Genomic DNA, 21,118 nt, shown 5'->3' on the forward strand with positions numbered 1-21,118 from the left:
ATAAAGAAAGATAGGAAGGGGCCAAAACACAGCATGCATCATGGTTTGATCCCTGTCCACTTCCGATAGAGTCTACAATCCCATTTTCTGTACATCATATGGACGGTCAGGAGTAATGCCATTGCATACATGGGTAAGAGATGGAACCAGGATGCACTGCAAGAAGATATTGGTGGACACAGTGTGTGGTGCTCTAGGCAATGTTACCTGAAACCATGGGCCCTTGAAGGTTTGGCAACGAAAACCTATCAAAACACTTCTGTAGACCCCGTACACCCCTTTATAGGAACAGTGCTCCCTAATGGCAGTGGCCTCTTTCTTGGAGATAATACAGTCCTTCTCCCCACATTCCAAACATTGGTCAGGAATGACAGAGTTTAACGTGTTGACTTGACCTCCATATTCCAAAAGACCACAATCTGATTGAGCATTTCTGGGATGTTCTGGGAAAATATGTCCAAACCACGGAGGGCACACCTCACAACGTTCCATAGCATAGGTGATAATTGTATAATCTGAGTGTCTGATGAGTAGAAGTGGACCTTAGCCCTCCTGTTTGAATGAGCAGTAATGTGCATGTGAGTCAACTGCACCATTTGTTTCCTATGAGACTGACGTAGATTGCCAGGAACAGAGCTCCAGTGATGACATCTTGGCACCAAATAACACGACACCTTCGGATGTATCACGGGGTCCATGATTCGATGGGTCAGAGCAGTTTTGGCGGCATAAAGAGGACTTAAACAATACAACGCGGGTAAATTATATCTTATGGCTAGTTGGTGTGCAATCGATTGTGAGCTTATAACTGGACAGTAGATGTAATGCAAATACTGTATAATCGCAGTAAAATTATAAGTGACATTAGCAATTCCTAGGCTGTTGATTGTCAAAAATCAGTGTGTGAATGCCACGCTCCTCCCAATCCCCAATGACAAGATAGACTCTGTGATGGAAGTGAAATGCTATATTCTTCTTTACTAGACTTTCATTTTCCATAAAGATGAATATAGCATTTCATTGACATCATTGTGGACTGGGAGGAGCGCGGCGTTCACTTCACAAAGAAAACCACGGATTTCATCAATGGCCCCCAGTAAGGATTAGTCTAAGACCAGGGTCACACTTAACGTATGAAAAATCGGTCCGAGTCTCCCTGCCGAGAGTCGCACCAGTGTTCTCTGTATGCGATTTTCTCGCACCTATGTATCCGTATGACATGCGTATGGCTTTACATTTCTCACTGCTTTTCCCCATTGAATTAAATTGCTCAATGAGCTGAAATGAGGAAAATGTGTGCGTATTTGTCGCAAGCTACACTGATGGTCCGCGTGGTGCCCGAGTTTTTCTCGCACCCATAGACTTGCATTGGTGAGTCTTGGACGATATACGCAAATAATCACAGCCTGCTGCGCTTTTACACACACGTCAAATACCCCTGTGAAACAATACGGTGATGTGAGCTACCCCATAGATTAACACTGGTCCGAGTGCTATGCGATGTTTTCTCGCATAGCACTCATCCGTATTCTACGGTAGTGTGACCCCCGACTAAAGGTCGCCAGCAGCAAACTCCCATCACCTATTATCCAGCTGCCACAAGTGAACGCAGCAGGGGAGAGCTGCTATTGTGTAGATGGGGGAACTATCGTACCTACATTGTTTTGCGCCATCGGATGTTGCCCTATGATGCGCTTTTCTCTCATTTTTACAGTATTTTTTAAAAAGAATTAATCATTTCTAATCATACAAGTCAGCGTGAATCTCAGGAGCAAATCTACAGGGAGTAGAGCCAAGGGTTGCAGCCGCACCTGTGCTAAAACATCCCATTGGCCCATGTGAAGGGAGCAGTACTACTAAAGACCTATAATAATAATTGGAGGCCCTAATGGAGGTTTTGCAGTGAGGCCCACTATCAAATTACGCAACTGTCATGCCTGAGCTATGGTGCATGGGGACCATATGACAGGATAATGCTATAATGCAGGGGCGGACATGTCATTGGCGCAACCTGGGCAGCCACACAGGGGCCCAATAGGAAAGGGGGCCACTACCAGCTGCAAAGCAGGTGGAATTGGACATAATGAGGTGCTATTGGGCTGCAAAGCGCCCATATACTGTCCTTGCACAGGGGCCTCTCCTGTGTCCGCGAGTGCCTAGGACGCATGTAATCTTGTCAGGTATTGTGCACCTGTATTAGCACCAGTCTATGGGACGCCATTGGTACCCCTCATCTCCCAATGCAGAAAGTGGAGCAACGCTTTATGTCTAGGAACTTTACAGAGAATATCCTGTGAAAACAAATTATAAATATCTTTAGGAAAGGTGATAACTAGGGTTGAGCGACCTTGAATTTTTTAGGGTCGAGCCGGGTTTCGCGAAACCCGACTATCTCAAAAGTCGAGTCGAGTGAAATCGGCCGATTATGGCGAAAAGTCGAGGATCGACCGAAACACGAAACCTAATGCAAAGCCAATGGGAAATTTTTTTTTTTTTTCTCTCTCTCTCCTCTCTCTCTCTCTCCCCCCGTCCGTCCCTGAACTGAAAAGCTGGTGTTACACAGTGCAAATCGCGACAACATGGCGATAGGCGTCCACGCCCCTAAGACCTATGTCATCACTCTACCCACGCCCCTTCATTGGCTGAAAAAAATGGCGCCAAGCGCGTCATACGAAACGCGACTTTGGCGCGAAAGTCGCGTACCGCATGGCCGACCCCAAACAGGGATCGGGTCGGGTTTCATGAAACCCGACTTTGCCAAAAGTCGGCGACTTTTGAAAATGAACGATCCGTTTCGCTCAACCCTAGTGATAACTTATTGATATTGATCTGTGGGGTCCGTCCGCTGGGACCTGGACAGATCGGTAGAACGGGGAATATTTTATCCCTGACGGGGCACTTTCATCCCCATTACACTAGAGCAGGTCAGATGTCGGACCACCAATACATTCATTGCCAGAAAAAGCTGAGCCATAAGGAATACAATGAGTGGATGTCGAGCGATCCCTCGTTCTGAAGATCGGTCGGACCCCCGCGATCAGTAAGTTTTCATCTTTTCTGTGGATAGGTGATGTCGCCCCACCTGACGGGCACTGGAGCGTGGCAGCCGGGGTGTAGGGGTTAACGCTCAGCTGCAGGTAGAGGGCAATGGTGCATCGGTTGTCGATAGCAACCACCGCGTTCCAGCTGTCGCTTTCTGAACAGCGTTGCACGGTGTCAGCCATCATCCAATTAGTTGCTATAGGCATCAGTTATCTATTCCATATGCATTCATTTTCACACCTTTCCCACTAAGATATCACATTTTTACAGCTGTTGTAGAACTACAAGTAGCAGCAGCCATTACAGCCCACTGTCAGCTGCAGAGTTGCTAGTTCCCAGTGAAGCTTCCCATAGGACTGGGTGTTTGGATAGCTGTGGCTGTCCTGACTCTGGTCATGTTTCGGGCAGTGGAGCGTCACGGCCACATCACTCTCCCCGCAGCGTGCGTGTCACCGCCATTAGGTCATTGAGGAGCGAGGAGGAGCCGGCCATGCTCTGCAGTCTGTGCTGTGAGCGCCGGGCGCCACCTGGTGGCAGAACAGCGCACAGCGCCCCACACAGCGCACTGCTTGTAAACATCCCGGCCGCACGGAGGTAAGGGCTGCCATGGCCTCACACTTTACATATGGGTCAGAACTAATGCAAACAGCAGGGCTGCAGGCAGCTGTACTTGTGGAGCAAGCCGTGGCCCCAGCCAGATGTGTGGCAGCAGCTGGGCCACTGGCTCCTCACTAGTCACGTCAGGCTTGTATTGTGTGTGGTGAGTGCAACATATTAGCATCTTAGAAGTTGTCCTATTACCTATGTGCCCACATGCCCTGGTGCAGTGCTGCCTGGCAGATGCAGGGTGTGACTGTGGGGTACTGTGCATGGCACTGCTGTGTGTTGGCCCTGGTGGTTTATGAACTGCGTAGTGTGAACTGTATTCTATACGTTATCGGGGAGGCGCGTGCTGGGCAGATATTGTACCGAGCGCTCGGCGGGCAGATGTTGTACCGAGCACTCGGCGGGCAGATGTTGTACCGAGCACTCGGCGGGCAGATGTTGTACCGAGCACTCGGCGCCACCCTTCTCAGGCCTCCAGTATTGTATGCAGACAGGTGGTGTGGCATGACATGGCAGCACCGCAGGCCCGAGGCTTCGTCTACAGCAGGCACTGCCCATCTTTGGGCCTTTGTTTTATTTATTTTTTATTCTCAGGCGTTAACCCTATTCATTCCCCTAGCAGACGAGTTTGTCCCGTGGCGCCTACATCCGCCGATCTAACCTTCACATGTTCCTAGCGGAAGCTTCTGATTTATTCGGCGTTGATGAGTACTTGTTGTAAAGCCGGCCGTGATCATATGTGCATCTCTGATTTTAAAAGACTTGAAAAATGAAAGATCCTTTTTTTAACATTTTCTCTCATTTAGATCCACTTTTGGCTTAGTAAAAAAAAAATAGAAACTGGATCAGAAGCTACACATGTGAATATAGCAATGTAGATTGCTTCAAAGCTGGGGCTACACGGTACTTGTGTGACCGAAGTTCGACCTCGCAGCGCAAAACAAGTGAATGGGGTCGCATGGTGAACCCGAGGATACCGCGACAAGCGAGTCACAGGAAGTCCAACCGCGTCAGATTTTTTTTGCGGCTTTCTTGTTGCAGCGTCCTCAAGGTCACAATGTGCCTCCATTTACTTGTATTGGGCTACGACACCTAGTGAACTTTGCTTGCGTGACTTGAGTGGCGGCCAAAGTCAACGTGTAACCCCATCCTAAACTTAGCAAAATGTATCCCTGTGAGAGATGGGTGAATTGATTAGCAAGGATCATGGTCCAGCAGTCTGTGACCACCTACTACCTTCTGGAATCCCGTCTTCTGAGTTGTAGACCCAGCGTGTGGTTATCGTTGCGGCATGGCGCATGCGTTATGTTGTGTCTGGCCTAGTGATGAGCGAGTGTACTCGTTGCTCGGGTTTTCCAGAGCACGCGCGGGTGGTCTCCGTGTATTTGTAACTGCTCGGAGATTTCATTTTTGTTGACACAGCTGCTAGCCAGCCTGAGTACATGTGGGGGTTGCCTGGTTGCTAGGGAATCCCCACATGTAATCAAGCTGTCTATCAGCTGTAAATCATGCAACCGAGGCAACGAAAACTAACTCTCTGAGCAGTTACAAATACTTGGAGACCACCCGAGCGTGCTCAGGCAAACCCGAGCAACGAGTATACTCGGTCATCACTAGTCATGCCTACTAATCAGGAGAGACACCGGGGATGCTGGCAGGTAGGAGATGGTTGACAGGGCCCCCCTCTGGCAGCCATGGACTACTGACGTAGCTGCAGGACCAGTGTCTTGTGAATCCATTGGTTCGTCTCTATTCCCCGTTGTTTGCAGTAACCAATCAGAGACATCGCTTCGTTATTCTGGTGCAGTTTCGACGATAAAAGCAGAAATTCTGATTAGTTGCTGTGAATAATGCATTTTTATTAAAAGGGCAGTCAAGTGGAAGAAAATGATTTTTTGAATGGTCTTATGATTGTATAAAAGCTAAATTGACCGTGGCAGATCCAGGTTCAGCTCCAGCTCTTACCCGGTCCTTGCTGGTCTGTACTTCCTGTCTTGTATTGATACCCCGGAAATTCTTACTTAGCCAATCAGTGCCCGCAGTGATGACCCGCAGAAATAGATGAGACCTGGAAGTAGACACCAGCAAGGGCCAGGCGAGTATCAGAATATGATCTGTGGGAATGAGTATCACTTCTTATACTTTTTACATAATTATTTTATTTCTATTAGTTTATGTATGGTAAATCTGAACCCTTTTACAAAAAAAAAAAAAATTAAATCCTTTTGGCATAGTGTAGGGTAGACTTTTCAACATAATAATGACAATTTTTCAACACTTTTCTTCTGTACGTGAAAATTAATGTAAGGCCATACCTGATCCACAGAAGGTTAATCAACAAGGCCATGCATCCTGTTAAATTGTCCCCTGATGCCCTGGGGAAAATAATGTTATATTGCTCATGTCTCCACCCCAGTTCTTAAAGTGTTTTGGATGTTATCCTAAAGGTAAATGTGGTAATGAGAATATTTTCCTACCTGATCAATGTATAAAAGCTTGTGAAATGGAGTTTTATTCTTCAAGAGGTTTTTTTTTTCTGGTTGTTTATATTTTTTAAATTTCCCACAATGTTTCTCACAGTCTCATTAGTTTATTAAACATACTAATAAAAGCTGAGCTATTGCATCAAGAATTATGGAATATAAATCAGGTGCCATATTTATTTCTAGAATTGATTTAAGGGGGGTAGTCCTGGCATCTAGAAATAAGAACCTATTCAGAAGATAGGTCATCGATGTCAGATCAGATACACCGACACCAATCACCGACACTATTCAATGTAACACTGAACAGATCCATAATTAGAAAAGCAAAGCACGGCACTTCCGGTAAGTTGGTGCTCAAGTAGGATCCTATGCCATTACCGTAATCAGTATTTAGAAACTTGGCTCTCATGTGTGAATTGAGAGATTCATCATTTATTTATTAAAACAATCCAGAAAACAAGAACAATTTTTCCAGATAAAACCTACGACCCACCCTAAAAATTAAGTTTATGCAAACATTGTGCAAAAGGAGACTTTGTGGTCATCCCAGGGTGATTTCGGTGGTGGGGCTTGTCATTCATTTGGAATTTAAAATATTTTTTTTAAAGATCTGACACCAGGTCAGAAGTGGACGTTTTTTTTTCATATTTTATTCCTTATACTCCCCAGTAATTTGTTTTCTAAGTCCTTCATACGGTTTCTGCGATATGGGCCTTTTTATTCACTGCTAATGTTCATAATTTCTCTCAAGGGGCATTACTCACAGGGTAATAATGTAGAACTGCCTGAAAACACAACCCAAGAGAATCCTGTGTGTCACATCACCCTTCGATAAAGATCATTAAAATATCACCTTAATTAAAATCACCCATATATCTGGGACTATATTGCTGATCTATAAGCCACCCCATCCCACTCCATGAAAATAAAATCAGTACTAAGGAGAAAAGCAGGAATAAAATAGTACACTGGGGTGTCCAGTCTCATGGCGAAAGTCTGCAGTCACTCTGTAACTGCACACTTCTGAATACTTACAACTTACGCACTACATGCTGTTGGGATTCTCTGATGTCACTGATTAATGTCACTGGGTGGGCATTTGACCGCAATTATGCAATTTGCTTGCCACTGGCCACATTCAAACTAGTCGTCCTCAGCCTCGCACAACTTACTTGTAGTGAGTTCAAGTATGTCTAGTTGGAACTTGACCGAATGTATGCAAATTTGGTAATTTCCCCAACATATTTTAGTTGATCATTAGCTACACCAACCACACACCTTGGTGTCTAAATCGACTTTCATTGAACATTGACTTTCATTGAAGGACTAATTTTTTAAAACAAAACATGGACAGCCAAAAATATCCCAGTGCTGCATGAGGACTCCTTGTGTCCTAACGTGTCGTATCAAAAGAGGCTGTTGTAATAAGTTTCAGATTATTCTGCAATTCTTGCTGTTTTAAGTTAAATAAATTCTAATAAATTTTAGGGGTTTTTGTGGTCTTGCTATGAGAATTTTGTTTATGTTTTTGGAAGGAAGTTTGTATTTTTCATCTAGCTGCTCACAAAGCATGCCAAAGCACTACTACTACATCAGTAATACCAATGCTATAGCACTGAATTCAGAGCTGTGGAGTCTTTAAGGAAAACCACCAACTCCTCAATTTCCCTGACTTCCGACTCCCCAGCACTGGTCACTACGGAGCATGTACATGAAGTGCAGCACAGATTCATCTCCACTAAAAGCCCAGATCCCTAGATCAGGAACAGAACAGAGGGTTTATAGAACATTTCATAACTTTACCAAATTATTATGAAAACATTTACATCATACACTGCATTGAACCCAATATTTTTGTCCATTTTATACCAACTCTGACTGCACTAAAATGGACTCCAACTCCAACTCCACAGTCCTGGCAGTGATGCACAACTTTTATCAGTGCTATCCCTGTGGGAAGTACCTGGTATCAAAAGCCCCATGGCCATTGCACATTTAGCTGCTACTCCTATGCCTTTGATTTTTTTGATAATGATACCTTGATATTACTATGCACACTTATCAATTCTCACCATTTTTCATACTCTGAACCGGTCAATAATTGTAAAAAATGTCCCACTTGTACAGTGGTTTTTCCTTTCCTTTAGGTTAAAATCTTCTTTTGTCATGCTTAGAATTAATTTCACATGTCAAGTAAAATTTCCAATTGGCACAATTCTGCATTTGGTTGCAACTAGGGATGAGCGGGCCTGTGGAAGTTCGGGTTCTGGTAGCCAATCTGAACTTTAGTACAAAGTTCGGTTTAGGTATCAGAACTGTAGCCAAACTTGAACTAGAACCCGAATCCCATTGAAAACAATAGAGACCCGAACTTTGCATCTGGAAAAAATCTGTCTCTCTCGGAACTTCAAGCATTGCAGCGGACTTCCAGTAGAAGTCCTTGTTCAGCGTTTAGCACCAGACACTAACTCTCCGGTACAAACCCTGAACTTTTACATTCATCTCTAGTTGCACCCCTTCAAAAAGTGTAGAATAATAATGAATCTTTTTTTTTTTTTAAAAAGCAAGAAATATGAAAATAATAGTTTATCTTTAGCCCAAAAATATAAGCATTCATCCTTACATCTTAAATCTGGTTTCACTTCTTGAACATTTGGTGTGGTTAAAGGGAACCTGTCACCTGAATTTGGCGGGACTGGTTTTGGGTCATATGGGTGGAGTTTTCGGGTGTTTGATTCACCCTTTCCTTACCTGCTGGCTGCATGCTGGCTGCAATATTGGATTGAAGTTCATTCTCTGTCTTCCGTAGTACATGCCTGCACAAGGTAATCTTTCCTTGCGCAGGCGTGTACTATGGAGGACAGAGAATGAACTTCAATCCAATATTGCAGCCATCATGCAGCCAGCGGGTAAGGAAAGGGTGAATCAAACACCCAAAAACTCCGCCCATATGACCCAAAACCAGTCCCGCCAAATTCAGGTGACAGAGTCCCTTTAACTAAACTGAAATCCACAGTATTTCTGCAACAAATGTCTGCACTTATTTCCCGCACTTAGGACTTCTTCACACGCTGTGATTTGTTCCAAATGTTGCATTTTACAGTACCAGAAAAGTAAATTGATTTCTAAATTGCCATGCACATGCTGCTTATTTGTTTCCTTGCAGATTTGAACCATGAACCATCAAAGCGTTTGGTTTTTTTTTTTTGTTTTATTCTTCAAATCTGCAGCATGTCAATTCTTTGAGTGTTTTGCAATATTTTTCTCCCAGTCAAATGAATGGGGAAAAACTCACATAAAAATGCACATATTTTATGCATCGTTTTCCCTGACAACACTCGGGTTTTTAGTGCAGAAAAACCTGCCCCAAATACTCAGTATGTGTATTTTGTTGAACAAACAGCACTAAGAAGCACAGAAAAGCAGCTTAAACTGCTAATTGCATGGTCCCCATTAAAATTAATAGGTAAAACTGCCCCAAAGGGATCTTTTTCTGCAACAGAAATTAATATGCTGCAGTTTTTAAAAAACACACCAACAACCAATTACTGCATGGATTTCACACCAGAAAACCACATAATATGTGGGTTATATGACAGTAAAACTCATCCATTTGGTTGGTACTGTATACAGGTGCTGATTTCGCATGCATAAAATCTGCATCAAATATGCAATGTGTTAACCTAGCCTTAGAGATCCTGCTTTTGGGTAACGTGGTGTGCATCAAAACTAAGAAAAACAAAATACCGTAATAATAATTCAGCTTGGATCAATACAAAGTGCCCTGTGTCTAAGACAAAAAAGAAAACAGACAATATTTTACCAATAAATGAAAAAAAAATTCACAATACAACATTGCAAACACTTCGCCCTTTACTGTACATCAAGATGCACTTCTCTTTTTTTTTGTGGTACATTTATAGAAATTGGATTGGTGATTTTAGAATTTTTTGCACATTAATATTTCATATATCATTTAGGTAAAGATGAAATAAGTTGAGATGTCTTTAGTCAATTTGGTGGAATATAAACTAATCTATTTTGTTTTTGTCTTCATAGACTTCCATGCCTAAATCAGAATGTTCACTTCAGAAGACCTAGCAGATTGCCTTCATGGAGAGAGCCTTCTCTGTAGTCTAAATGAGCAACGTATGCAAGGATTCTTGTGTGATGTCACCATCGTGGTTGAAGACACCAAATTTAAGGCTCATAGGAATATACTGGCAGCCTCAAGTCTATATTTTAGGAATCAGTTCCGGAGCCAGAGTATTTTAATACAAGGACATGTCTTGGAACTCACAGATTTCAAAGCTGACACGTTTACGGAGATACTGAATTTTATTTATAGCTCTAAGATTGCAGTGAAGAAAAAGGAGACACTTACTGATCTTGCAGATGCTGGTAAAAAACTAGGAATAACATTTTTAGAAAATATAAAAACTTCCAAGAAATGTTCATCTGTCACATGCTCAACAGAAACTGAGGGAACTTTACCACCTACATTTTATCGAGGAGAGAATGGTTTGAAATCAGAAACTGTAGATAAAAGGGGTGATGACCCAGCGGTTGCTAATGGACCAAGAATAACCAATGCATTTTCCATTTTGGAAACGGAAGTCAATGGATTTTCTCCTCTTGATTTGAGAGCAAATTTTAGGAAGTCTAACGGCCCTTCTGAAGAAGAGAATGATAAAAGTAACTCTGATATCGGTGTCTGTAGTGATGGTGAACCTGTTAACACTTTGGCTGAGCATTCTTATGCAGTGTCTCCTGGGGATGCTCCATACAAGAAGGACTCTGCGTTTGATCATAGCAATAAGCGTAGCCATTTAGGGAATGGTGAGGATAGCACACCACATCCAGTTCCCAGTATCCAAGAACCGTCATCAACTGGCAACATGCCTGTGTTAGAGCCTCAGTGTTTTATTCCCCAAACTATAGTCCAGAGTAGTGCTTCTACAAATGTTGCCAGCTCAACTGACCAAACGGCCAACCCTTCTGATCTCTATAGCCAAAAGGAAAATGAAAGTCTCTTACTGCCACTTGCTCCAAGTAACCCACCCGTCCCTCAGCCTTTCTGTGAAAATGCACTTTATCCACTACCTAAAAGGCATCATGAGACATTAAGCTGCAAAAATTGCAGCAAAGAGTTTGCACATTTCAAACGCTTACAGAGACATGAACAAATCTGTTTTAAAGTGGTCCACACTGAAAAAGATATGAAGTTACCCAACAGCTTTTCACAGGTTACCTCAGCCGATGGAGCTTCTGACCAGAATGGTCTTCCCAATGGTTCCTCGGCTGCGACAGATCACTTTGTGAAGATAGTAGATGGTAAAATATTCTACGTTTGCATTGTATGCAAAAGAAATTATGTTACCCTTTCAAGCCTTCGACGTCATTCTAATGTCCACTCCTGGAGAAAATCCTATCCTTGCCATTATTGCAGCAAGGTGTTTGCCTTAGCAGAATATCGAACTAAACATGAAATTTGGCATACAGGGGATCGTCGATATCAGTGCATATTCTGCCTAGAAACATTTATGACTTATTACATTCTTAAAAATCATCAAAAATCTTCTCATGGAATTGATCCCAGATTAGGTGTGGGGAGTAAAGCAAACAACAGAGGCCTCAAATCTAGTATCTATCCCTACAAATTATATCGACTTTTACCGATGAAGAGTAAAAGAGCAGCATTGAATGGATCTGGGAATAACTCTGCAGAGCACTCTGGAATCCACTTCCAAGGACAGAATTCATTTAACATAGCCACTGTTGTACAAAATCCAATAATCTCGCCGTTTGCTTTGGAAAACCCGGAAAGCTATTCTTGTACACTAGACCCAGCATCACAAAATGCTACAACCACAAACCAGGAGTCTTGGCCATTTAATATAATACAGTGTGATAAAAATGCAAATGTTTTACCTGCTTCCAACTCAAGCACTCCTAATGACGTTTTGGACTCCACTCCAACAGTAGGTGATAGTGAAGCCTGTCCTTCCTATACAGAGAATCAAAATATTCCCACCGTTATTAACACTACCAAGCCAGCACCATCTGTGATTATGCACAGCAGCAGGGTATCATCTGTGATCATGCATGGAAATGCTGTGACCGGAGGTACAGCAACAAATGGAATAGGTTGGAATCACAGTAGAACCATTGTATCACCAGAAAGAGAAGAAACTTATCAGGGAAATAATGTTGAAGCTACACAATCAAAATCTACAAGTGAGGATGAGCAGACAGATAAGTACAGGGCAGGGGAGACATATCCGGAAAGGCGAGAAGTAACACAACCTGCCACTTCATATAAAAAGAACAAAAGTGTTATTCGGGAAGGAAATAAAACAGAAACATACATAGCAAAACCGGCATTACCCGGAACTTTAGTAAATAGTGGAATTGCTCCGCTTTGCCAGATCACAGTCAAAATTGGAAGTGAAGCTCTGGTAAAAAGACAGATCTCCGGTTCATCGCTATTTTTCAGGAGAAATGGAAAACCAAGGCATTCTGAGTCTAAACTAGAGAAAGCACGGCAAGTATCTGATGAAGACAAGAAAGAAAGGAGCTCCAATCGACTTCGTAAATCAGAATGTATTCAAATGGAAGAAATGTGTGATGACGCCAGTGACCAGGATGTGTCTGACAAACCTTGGCGACCCTACTATAACTACAAACCTAAAAAGAAATCTAAGCACTTTAAAAAATTTAGAAAACTCAAGAAAAAGAAAAAACACAGTAGAAGTAGAGATCTTGAGGATGATTTCATTGACGTAGAAAACATAGATGAAGTTAATGTAGTGGACACAAAAAGTTCTACTGGGCATGCTGAAGATCAGGAAGATGGACAGGAGAAACCTCTAGAAACAGAAGATTTTAAAGACCACGAGAAAACAGATAAGGTAGAAATGATTACAGCACAGTGGCAAATGGACAGCAAACCCTTCTTTTGTGAACTGTGTCAAAAATCTTTTCGAAATTCTTCAACTTTAAAACTGCATATGCGTTGTCACACCGGGGAGAAGCCCTATCCCTGCAAGACATGCGGAAAGTGCTTCTCCTTCCCAGGGAATTTAAACAAACACGAACGCATCCACCAGACTGTAAAGCACTTCAAGTGTCAGTACTGCAGCAAGTCATTTATGTTACATGAAACTCTGAAAAAGCACGAGAGGATTCACACTAGAGAAAAAACGTATGACTGTCAGTTTTGCTCCCAGCAATTCCTATACCTTTGTACAAAAAAGAACCACGAGCAAAAACATTTAGCAGAACAGAGTGTTAAAGGGTTTGTTTGTTTCCATTGTTCTAAAGTCTGCAAAACTGCAGCAGCTCTCGGGATGCACCAAAAGAAGCACTATCTCAAGGGTCTAAAGAATAAAGACCATAAAGACTTTTCACCATCTACAGCCGAAATAGGCAGCTGGAGTAATGTTGCCAGTAGTTCTAGCAAAGAATCCAACATGATTGAAGAAAGAAGTTCCCTGAATGTGCCTGAAAGTTTTCCTCCTTCCTTCGACGACTGCGAGGCTCCATTGTTGTCTTTTAACAACAGTGTTACTGAAGTATCCCCGCAGAATGTTAATGCTGCAAGTCTTGTGGAGAATGTAAATGAAATTGGAGAAAGCGATGGTCATTTTCTGACTCCGGCGCCACCTCCAACTGGATTAAACAGCACCATGCTGATGGAGGCCCCCAGAGGCTGGAAGCACTGGAAAACAAGACAGTACAACTTAGAGGAAAGCATGAACACTGATCATTCATCGTTAAAAGAAAGTACGAAGACTTTCACCGAATTGAAGACAATGACTAGTTTTGAGACCCCGTTTATCCCGTAAAGGGTTAAAATGGGACAACAGAAGCAGTGCAAACTAATTTTGTTAACTCATTTGCTGCCACAGGACAACCGCAAACCCCATTGCAGCAAAAATGGTCAAAATAGTCAAAAGTTATCAAAACGTTTAGTGTTAATATGTGTTATTTTACCTAAGCTGTACATCCATGCACCAGTCCTATGTAAAAAAAAAAAACAACAACAACAGCTTATAGTGTGTTTTTGAGAGCAGTTTGCCATGTAACACCTTCCGTGCAGATTAAAGTATAATATACGTTTATTAAAGCAGCAGTCAGTCGGTTTTTCTGTATACATGTGGCGGGTCCATAAAAGACCACAAAAATTTCTTTACATTTTAATCCAAATTGGGGGGGTGGTTTCCATTCTCCCTGTATATGTTAGGACTATGAGATATTTAGTGGGACAGAAATGACCATAGCACCAATACAAAGTGACAGCACGTTCCTGTAATGATATCACAGCTCCTCCTTACCGTTCACCTCATTCTGACGTCGTAGTGCTGTTCTCTATGGGGTTCCTCTGTGTGGACTGCTTCTTTTAATACCATATATTATGCTACATTTAGTATAAACTGTACAGTATATTTTATATTGTATTTAGTGTATTATTTAGGAAAAGAGCTCACTGCAGCCGGGACTAAAGAAAAAAAAAACAAAACAACTATGTGTATCTTGAAAATCGGAATCGCACACAATATGTTATAGTGAATTATACTGTTAACACAAAGTAACTATTTGTCATCATTTCTTAAAAAGATGCATTGTTTAGATTATGACATTCTACCGTGTTGTATTGGTCAGTAAGGGGTCATCCACTTGTAAAAAAAGATCTTTAGGTGTGATCCTAATATAAAGCTGTACAACTCACTAATATATGGGTGTCCTAATCCTCAGCTACCAGCCGGACGTGGTATCATCCCGGTAGCTCTACTTCCAGGTTGTGCTTGAGCGTTTCCTGTGTTGGCCCGTCACAGTGCTGTGTGCTTATCGGTCGGATTCACTGGCTGGAGATCAGGCACCTTTAGTAATAAATACAGCTCTGGCAAAAATTAAGAGACCACCACATCAAATCCCTGTCATGGGCAGCCCAGTCTCCAGACCTGAACCCCATTGAAAACCTCTGGAATGTAATGAAGAAGAAGATGATGGATAGTCACAAGCCATCAAAGAAAGAAGAACTGCTTACATTTTTGTGCCAGGAGCAGTGTGAAAGACTGGTGGACAGCATGCCAAAACGCACGAAAGCTGTGATTAAAAATCATGGTTATTCCACAAAATATTGATTTCTGAACTCTTCCTGAGTTAAAACATTAGTATTGTTGTTTCTAAATGATTATGAACGTGTTTTCTTTGCATTCTATGAGATTTGAAAGCACTGTTTGTTTGTTTTTTTAATTTTGACCATTTCTCCTTTTCAGAAAAAAAAAATGTGTTGCTTGGAAATTGGAAGAGATATGTTGTCAGACGTTTATAGAATAAAAGAACAATTTACATTTTACTCAGAAATATACCTATAAAGATGAAAAATCAGACAAACTGAAAATTTTGCAGTGCTCTCTTAATTTTTGCCAGAGCTGTATGCATTTGTAAATTTTATATCTTTATATTAGAAACCCATCTAAAGATAATTTTGTACATTGGACCACCTCTTTAATAATGTTTCAACAGTTTTTTTTTTTCAAGATTGTGCCTGAAAGAACCAGTAAGAGTGGGAGATAGTTTTATCTATGCAACCAAAGGATATTTCTTTTTTTTATTGCATTGTGTTAGATTTAATTTTAGTATGTACCTAGGGGTTCTTCTGCACATTTTAGTAAATCCTAAATTGTAATGGACTGTTGTATATTAGTATTGCCATTCAGGCTATTGCAGTAACACTTGTAAAAAAGAATTCTCCAGTTAGTTTGGATTGGCCTTTTTCCTTTTTAATTCCCTCTCTCGCCCCAATCTATTGGATTCCCTATTTCTAAATATGAGATGATGAAAAAAATGGTCTTACACCTTATCCCATTTTAGAGACAATAACTTGGAGGATGTTAAAGGGAATCGGTCACAAGGTTTGTGCCACATAATCTGAGAGCAGCAGAGCGTAGTGGCAGAAACCACGATTCCAGTGATGTGTCACTTACTGGGCTGCTTAGTGTAGTTTTGATAAAATCATAGTTTTATCAGCAGGAGATTATCACTACAGGTCTAATAAACCTGCTGCCATGTAGTCAAACTTATCAATCTGCTCCGTCAAACCTCGCCCCAACCACTGTTTGGCAGCTTTCTGTGTACACTGTGCATAGGCAGAAAGATGCCAATCAGTGGTGTGGGCGGGGATATACAGAGCTCAGCATTCAGAGAACTGCTAGATCTGCAGCAGAGAAAACAGGGATTTTATCAAAATGATATCAAGCAGCTCAGTAAGTGATACATCGCTGGAATCAGGGTCTCTGCCCCTACTTTATGCTTCTTTCAGATGGGGTAGCAAAAATCTGGTGACAGATTCCCTTTTAAAAAGTCAACTGTTCACACAAATATGAGTTTTCCATACTTGACCATTCATCAGTCTAAATGGCAACCTGCCTTGTTGAACTTGCTGTCCAGTCTGTGAGGAGTATGTAATAGAGCAAGATTAGTTGAGCAGATTGATATATAGTTTTCTATTGGTTACAAATACAATTATAGTAGTACACCGTATAATAGCCAAAGCTCTGCGGAGTTTGTGTATGTGAACCTTGTTTTAGTCATTGACATCGCTGCTACTCTAGACTTATGGGTCTATTGGTTGTCCAGCTCAGTGACTGACAGCCGTCCCTGTGTGTACACTAATTACTGAGTCCACCGGACTTGTAAGTCTTCAATGACAAAGATTTACATCAATAAATCCTTGTCATAATATAGCCATGTGCGTAAGTTGGGCTTTATACATGTATTTTATTATTGATTTACTTTCTTTTATAGCACCATTGATACCTCAGCACTTGACAGACATCATCATCACTGTCTCCATTAGGGCTCACAATCTAAAATCCCTATCAGTATGTCTTTGGAGTGTGGAGGAAAGCCATGCAAATACTGGGAAAACACACAAACTTGTTGCAGATTCTTTCATTGGTGGGATATAAATCCAGGGCCTGCGCGGCTTCAGAGCTAGCCATTGAGCCATCATGCTGCCCATGTGGACATACTACGGCTCTATACAACCTCCCAAGGTAAAAGGAGCTATAACTCATATATGGGGAGTATTTTTATGTCGATTCTGCATGTGTACTACAAAACAAGAGAGTATTTTATGTTCCATAGGAACTTGAGTTACATGGGTATCTGTCCCTGGAAGTATTTCTTCTAAGGCAGGGGTGGGGAACCTCAGGCCCCCGGGCCATTTACGGCCCTCGATGCCCTTTTATCAGGCCCCCGGGCAGATTCTCGGACCGCATTTTTGGGCAGGGAGGTATAGTTCGATTACAATCAGCTCATTAATTTCTTCTTGCTCTGTTAGCACACACACAGTGTTCACTACTGAACACTGAAGGGCATGCAATGAAAGATTACGTCCTGACATCAGTGCCAGAGTCAGGATGTACTTTGTGGGTGGAGTTTGTACGGCCCTCGAAGGATGGAATAAACATCCAAATGGCCCTTGGCAGAAAAAAAGATTCCTCACCCCTGTTCTAAGGGATATCCAAAGTATGGCCATATAGCAGCACACATGGTGCTTCTGGCTCAAGACTCCGAATGCCCCTTTAAAGACTCCTGCATATGCCTGTACACGAGGCCTACTACCAAATCTTTTCCTAAAAACTATATGTTATCTGCTCAACATCTCCAGCGCTATAAGATACTGCCTGAAGATCACACAGCTTGTTTGGCACGATAGGTTTTCCGCATCTTGAGTCTTAAAACAAGTTATTACCTTGTTGACTGGTGGAGTCCAACCCGCATCGATCAACAGAATGGGAAACTTATCTTTGTTAGAAAGGGGCTTGCATGTGCAACCGTTGCTCCATTCATTGTCAGTGGGGCATGTGGGTTTTTTCAGCAGCCTCAGAGAATGAATGGAGGTGCATTGAAGTTTCTGACCTCGTGCCGCTTCATTTTTTAACAGCGATAAAAGTTCCCCAACTGGGATAAAAATTCCCCATTCTGCCATATCACTTGTTTTCACTCTACAACCACCCTAAGAATCCATCATAGGTACAATTGCCTATTTTATGGTTTACAGAGCATTTTACATACTTACAAAATATGTTCCATTGCTGACAACATTTTCAGTTATTTGACTTGCACCTTAGGACATTCAGGGGACCTATTTTTGTATTTGAGAATGAAAGGGACACTTTTAGAAAATTATTTAATCATGCCCCATTAACTTTGTTTCTATTATTGTCTTATAATTAATACAGAAGCACTACTATTTTTATTTGCTCGCCTACAAATATCATCTTTACCAAAATTCGTATGTAACCTCAGTGTTCCTCATGGGCGGGAGGTCACATGTCAAACACAAGAATTCCATCATGGAATCCTTGTGATCCTCACAAAAATTCAGCAACTCTTTACTCCTTAATGCTGATTCCTAGGTCATTGTAACAATTTTATTTTACATAAACTTGATGGTGACCAAGTCTCAATCTGGAGTCCTAAAATTAGGATGTTCTCTTTATATTTGCATATCCAACGAGGACAAGACAGGAAAAAATAGTTAATTATAGGATTGGAAGATTCTCAAAACTTCACAACTACTATGAAAATACTGAACTAGACAGTACTCTGTTGAGCACTGTAATGGATGTTAGTGGCAATAGCAAAATGTCTTCACGATTACGGTTATAATATAACATGTCGTTTTAATTGGTCTGTATTTTTTCATTTGTTTTCTGCATTTTGTTCTGTTTTATTATGTCTTCATTTCTCATAAAATGATTAATCAGTAGTGTCATTTCTTAGCTCTTTATTTTCTCCAGTAAATGTACCGTAATATCTGAAACCATTTGTTGACATTTTATGTTAAATTAGACCTCCACCTTCAGATTTTAACACATTTCTACTTAGTTTTAATAAGATCACCATCATTAAAATATAGAGGATTAATCTTCATATTTTAGTGTAAATCAGCACAATAAAACCACTTTGCTGTACATTCGAAAATCTAAGATTGCAAGCCAAACAGTAAAACTCTTATTAATACACTGGATGGTGGCCCGATTCTAACGCATCGGGTATTCTAGAATATGCATGTCCACGTAGTATATTGCCCAGCCCACGTAGTATATTGCCCAGCCACGTAGTATATTGCCCAGCCACATAGTATATTGTCCAGCCACATAGTATATTGCCCAGCGACGTAGTATATTGCCCAGCCACATAGTATATTGCCCAGCCACGTAGTATATTGCCCAGTGACGTAGAATATTGCCCAGCCACGTAGTATATTGCCCAGTTATGTAGTATATTGCCTAGTGACGTAGTATATTGCGCAGCCACGTATTATATTGCCTAGCCACATAGTATATTGCCCAGTTACGTCGTAGTATATCGCCGAGCTTTGTAGTATATTGCACAGCCCACGTAGTATATTGCCCAGCGACGTAATATATTGCCCAGTTACATAGTATATTGCCTAGTGACGTAGTATATTGCGCAGCCACGTAATATATTGCCCAGCCACGTAGTATATTGCCCAGTTACGTAGTATATTGTGCAGCCACGTAGTATATTGCCCAGTGACGTAGTATACAGCACAGAGCCACGTAGTATATTGCCCAGTCACGTAGTATATTGCACAGCGATGTAGTATACAGCACAGAGCCACGTAGTATATTGCCCAGTCACGTAGTATATTGCACAGCGATGTAGTATACAGCACAGAGCCACGTAGTATATTGGCCAGTCACGTAGTATATTGCCCAGCTACGTAGTATATTGCCCAGCCAGGTTTGTCACAGGTGAAAAAATAAAAAATAAACATATACCTACCTTTCCGAGGGCCCCTTGTAGTCCACGGCAGGTTCCAGTCCCAGGGTTGGTGTTAGCGCAGGACCTGTGATGACGTCGCGGTCACATGACCGTGACGTCATGGTAGGTCTTTGTAGCACAGGCATGCAGGGCCTGTGATGACGTCGCGGTCACACGACCGTGACGTCATGGCAGGGCCTTCTGCCACCGAAACCTGCAACGGAAGATGGCGGCCGGCGCGAGCTGCAATGGAGGGTGAGTACAGCAGGTTTTTTGTTTTTTTAATTATTTTTAACAGTACATTTTTTACTATTGATGCCGCATAGGCAGCGTCAATAGTAAAAAGTTGGGGACACACAGCGGCGGTAATGGAGTGCGTTACCTGCGGCAACGCGGTCCGTTATCGCCAGCATTAACCCTGTGTTAGCGGTGACCAGAGGGGAGTATTCGGGCGACAGGCACTGACTGCGGGGAGTAAGGAGCGGCCATTTTCTTTCGGACTGTGCCCGTCGCTGATTGCTCGCGGCAGCCATGACAGGTAGCTGGCGAGACCAATCAGCGAATGAATAACCGTGACAGACAGAAGGACAGACAGAAGGAAGTGACCCTTAGATAATTATATAATAGACATGCTTTTATACGTATATGTGGTGCGTGTGTGTATATATTATATTTTCTAGAGCAGTATGTGTATGTGTATATATATATAGTATGTGTATATATATATATATATATATACACACATACTGCTCTAAAAAAATAAAGGGAAGACTAAAATACCACATCTTAGATATCACTGAATAAAATATTCCAGTTGAAAATCTTTATTCATGCATGGAATGCATTGAGAGCTATGAAACATAAAAATTATCAATGTAAATTAAATCTATTGTCCCATGTAGGTCTGGATTTGGAATGATACTCAATATCAAAATGGAAAATCAAATTAAAGGCTGATCCAACTTCAGTAGAAATGCCTCAGGACAAGGAAATTATGCTCAGTAGTGTGTGTGGTCTCCACGTGCCTTTATGACCTCCCAGCGACGCCTTGGCATACGCCTGATGAGGCGGCTGATGTTCTCCTGAGGGATCTCCTCCCAGATCTGGATTAAAGCATCAGTCAACTCCTGGACAGTCTGTGGTGCAACGTGTCGTTGGTGGATGGAATTAGACATGAT

The 21,118-nt window shown here is 41.9% G+C and overlaps 1 protein-coding gene across 5 annotated transcripts in view; it reads left to right on the forward strand.

Annotated features, from left to right (window-relative positions):
- Positions 1-18,918, forward strand: part of ZBTB38 (zinc finger and BTB domain containing 38) — a 34,560-nt gene extending 15,642 nt beyond the window's left edge. For 4 of the 5 annotated variants that reach the window (XM_069727865.1, XM_069727866.1, XM_069727869.1 and 1 more), the window contains exon 2: positions 10,194-18,918. In XM_069727865.1, coding sequence (XP_069583966.1) covers positions 10,214-13,981 — 3,768 coding nt within the window. In that variant the 5' untranslated portion in view covers positions 10,194-10,213 and the 3' untranslated portion in view covers positions 13,982-18,918. Of the gene's footprint in view, positions 1-3,590; positions 3,637-10,193 lie in introns of those variants that run through there. The other variant, XM_069727868.1, reaches the window with a different exon arrangement.
- Positions 18,919-21,118: the final 2,200 nt, after the last annotated feature.

This window comes from Ranitomeya imitator, chromosome 5 (assembly GCF_032444005.1).
Source record: "Ranitomeya imitator isolate aRanImi1 chromosome 5, aRanImi1.pri, whole genome shotgun sequence".
In the NCBI taxonomy this organism is placed as follows: Eukaryota; Metazoa; Chordata; class Amphibia; order Anura; family Dendrobatidae; genus Ranitomeya; species Ranitomeya imitator.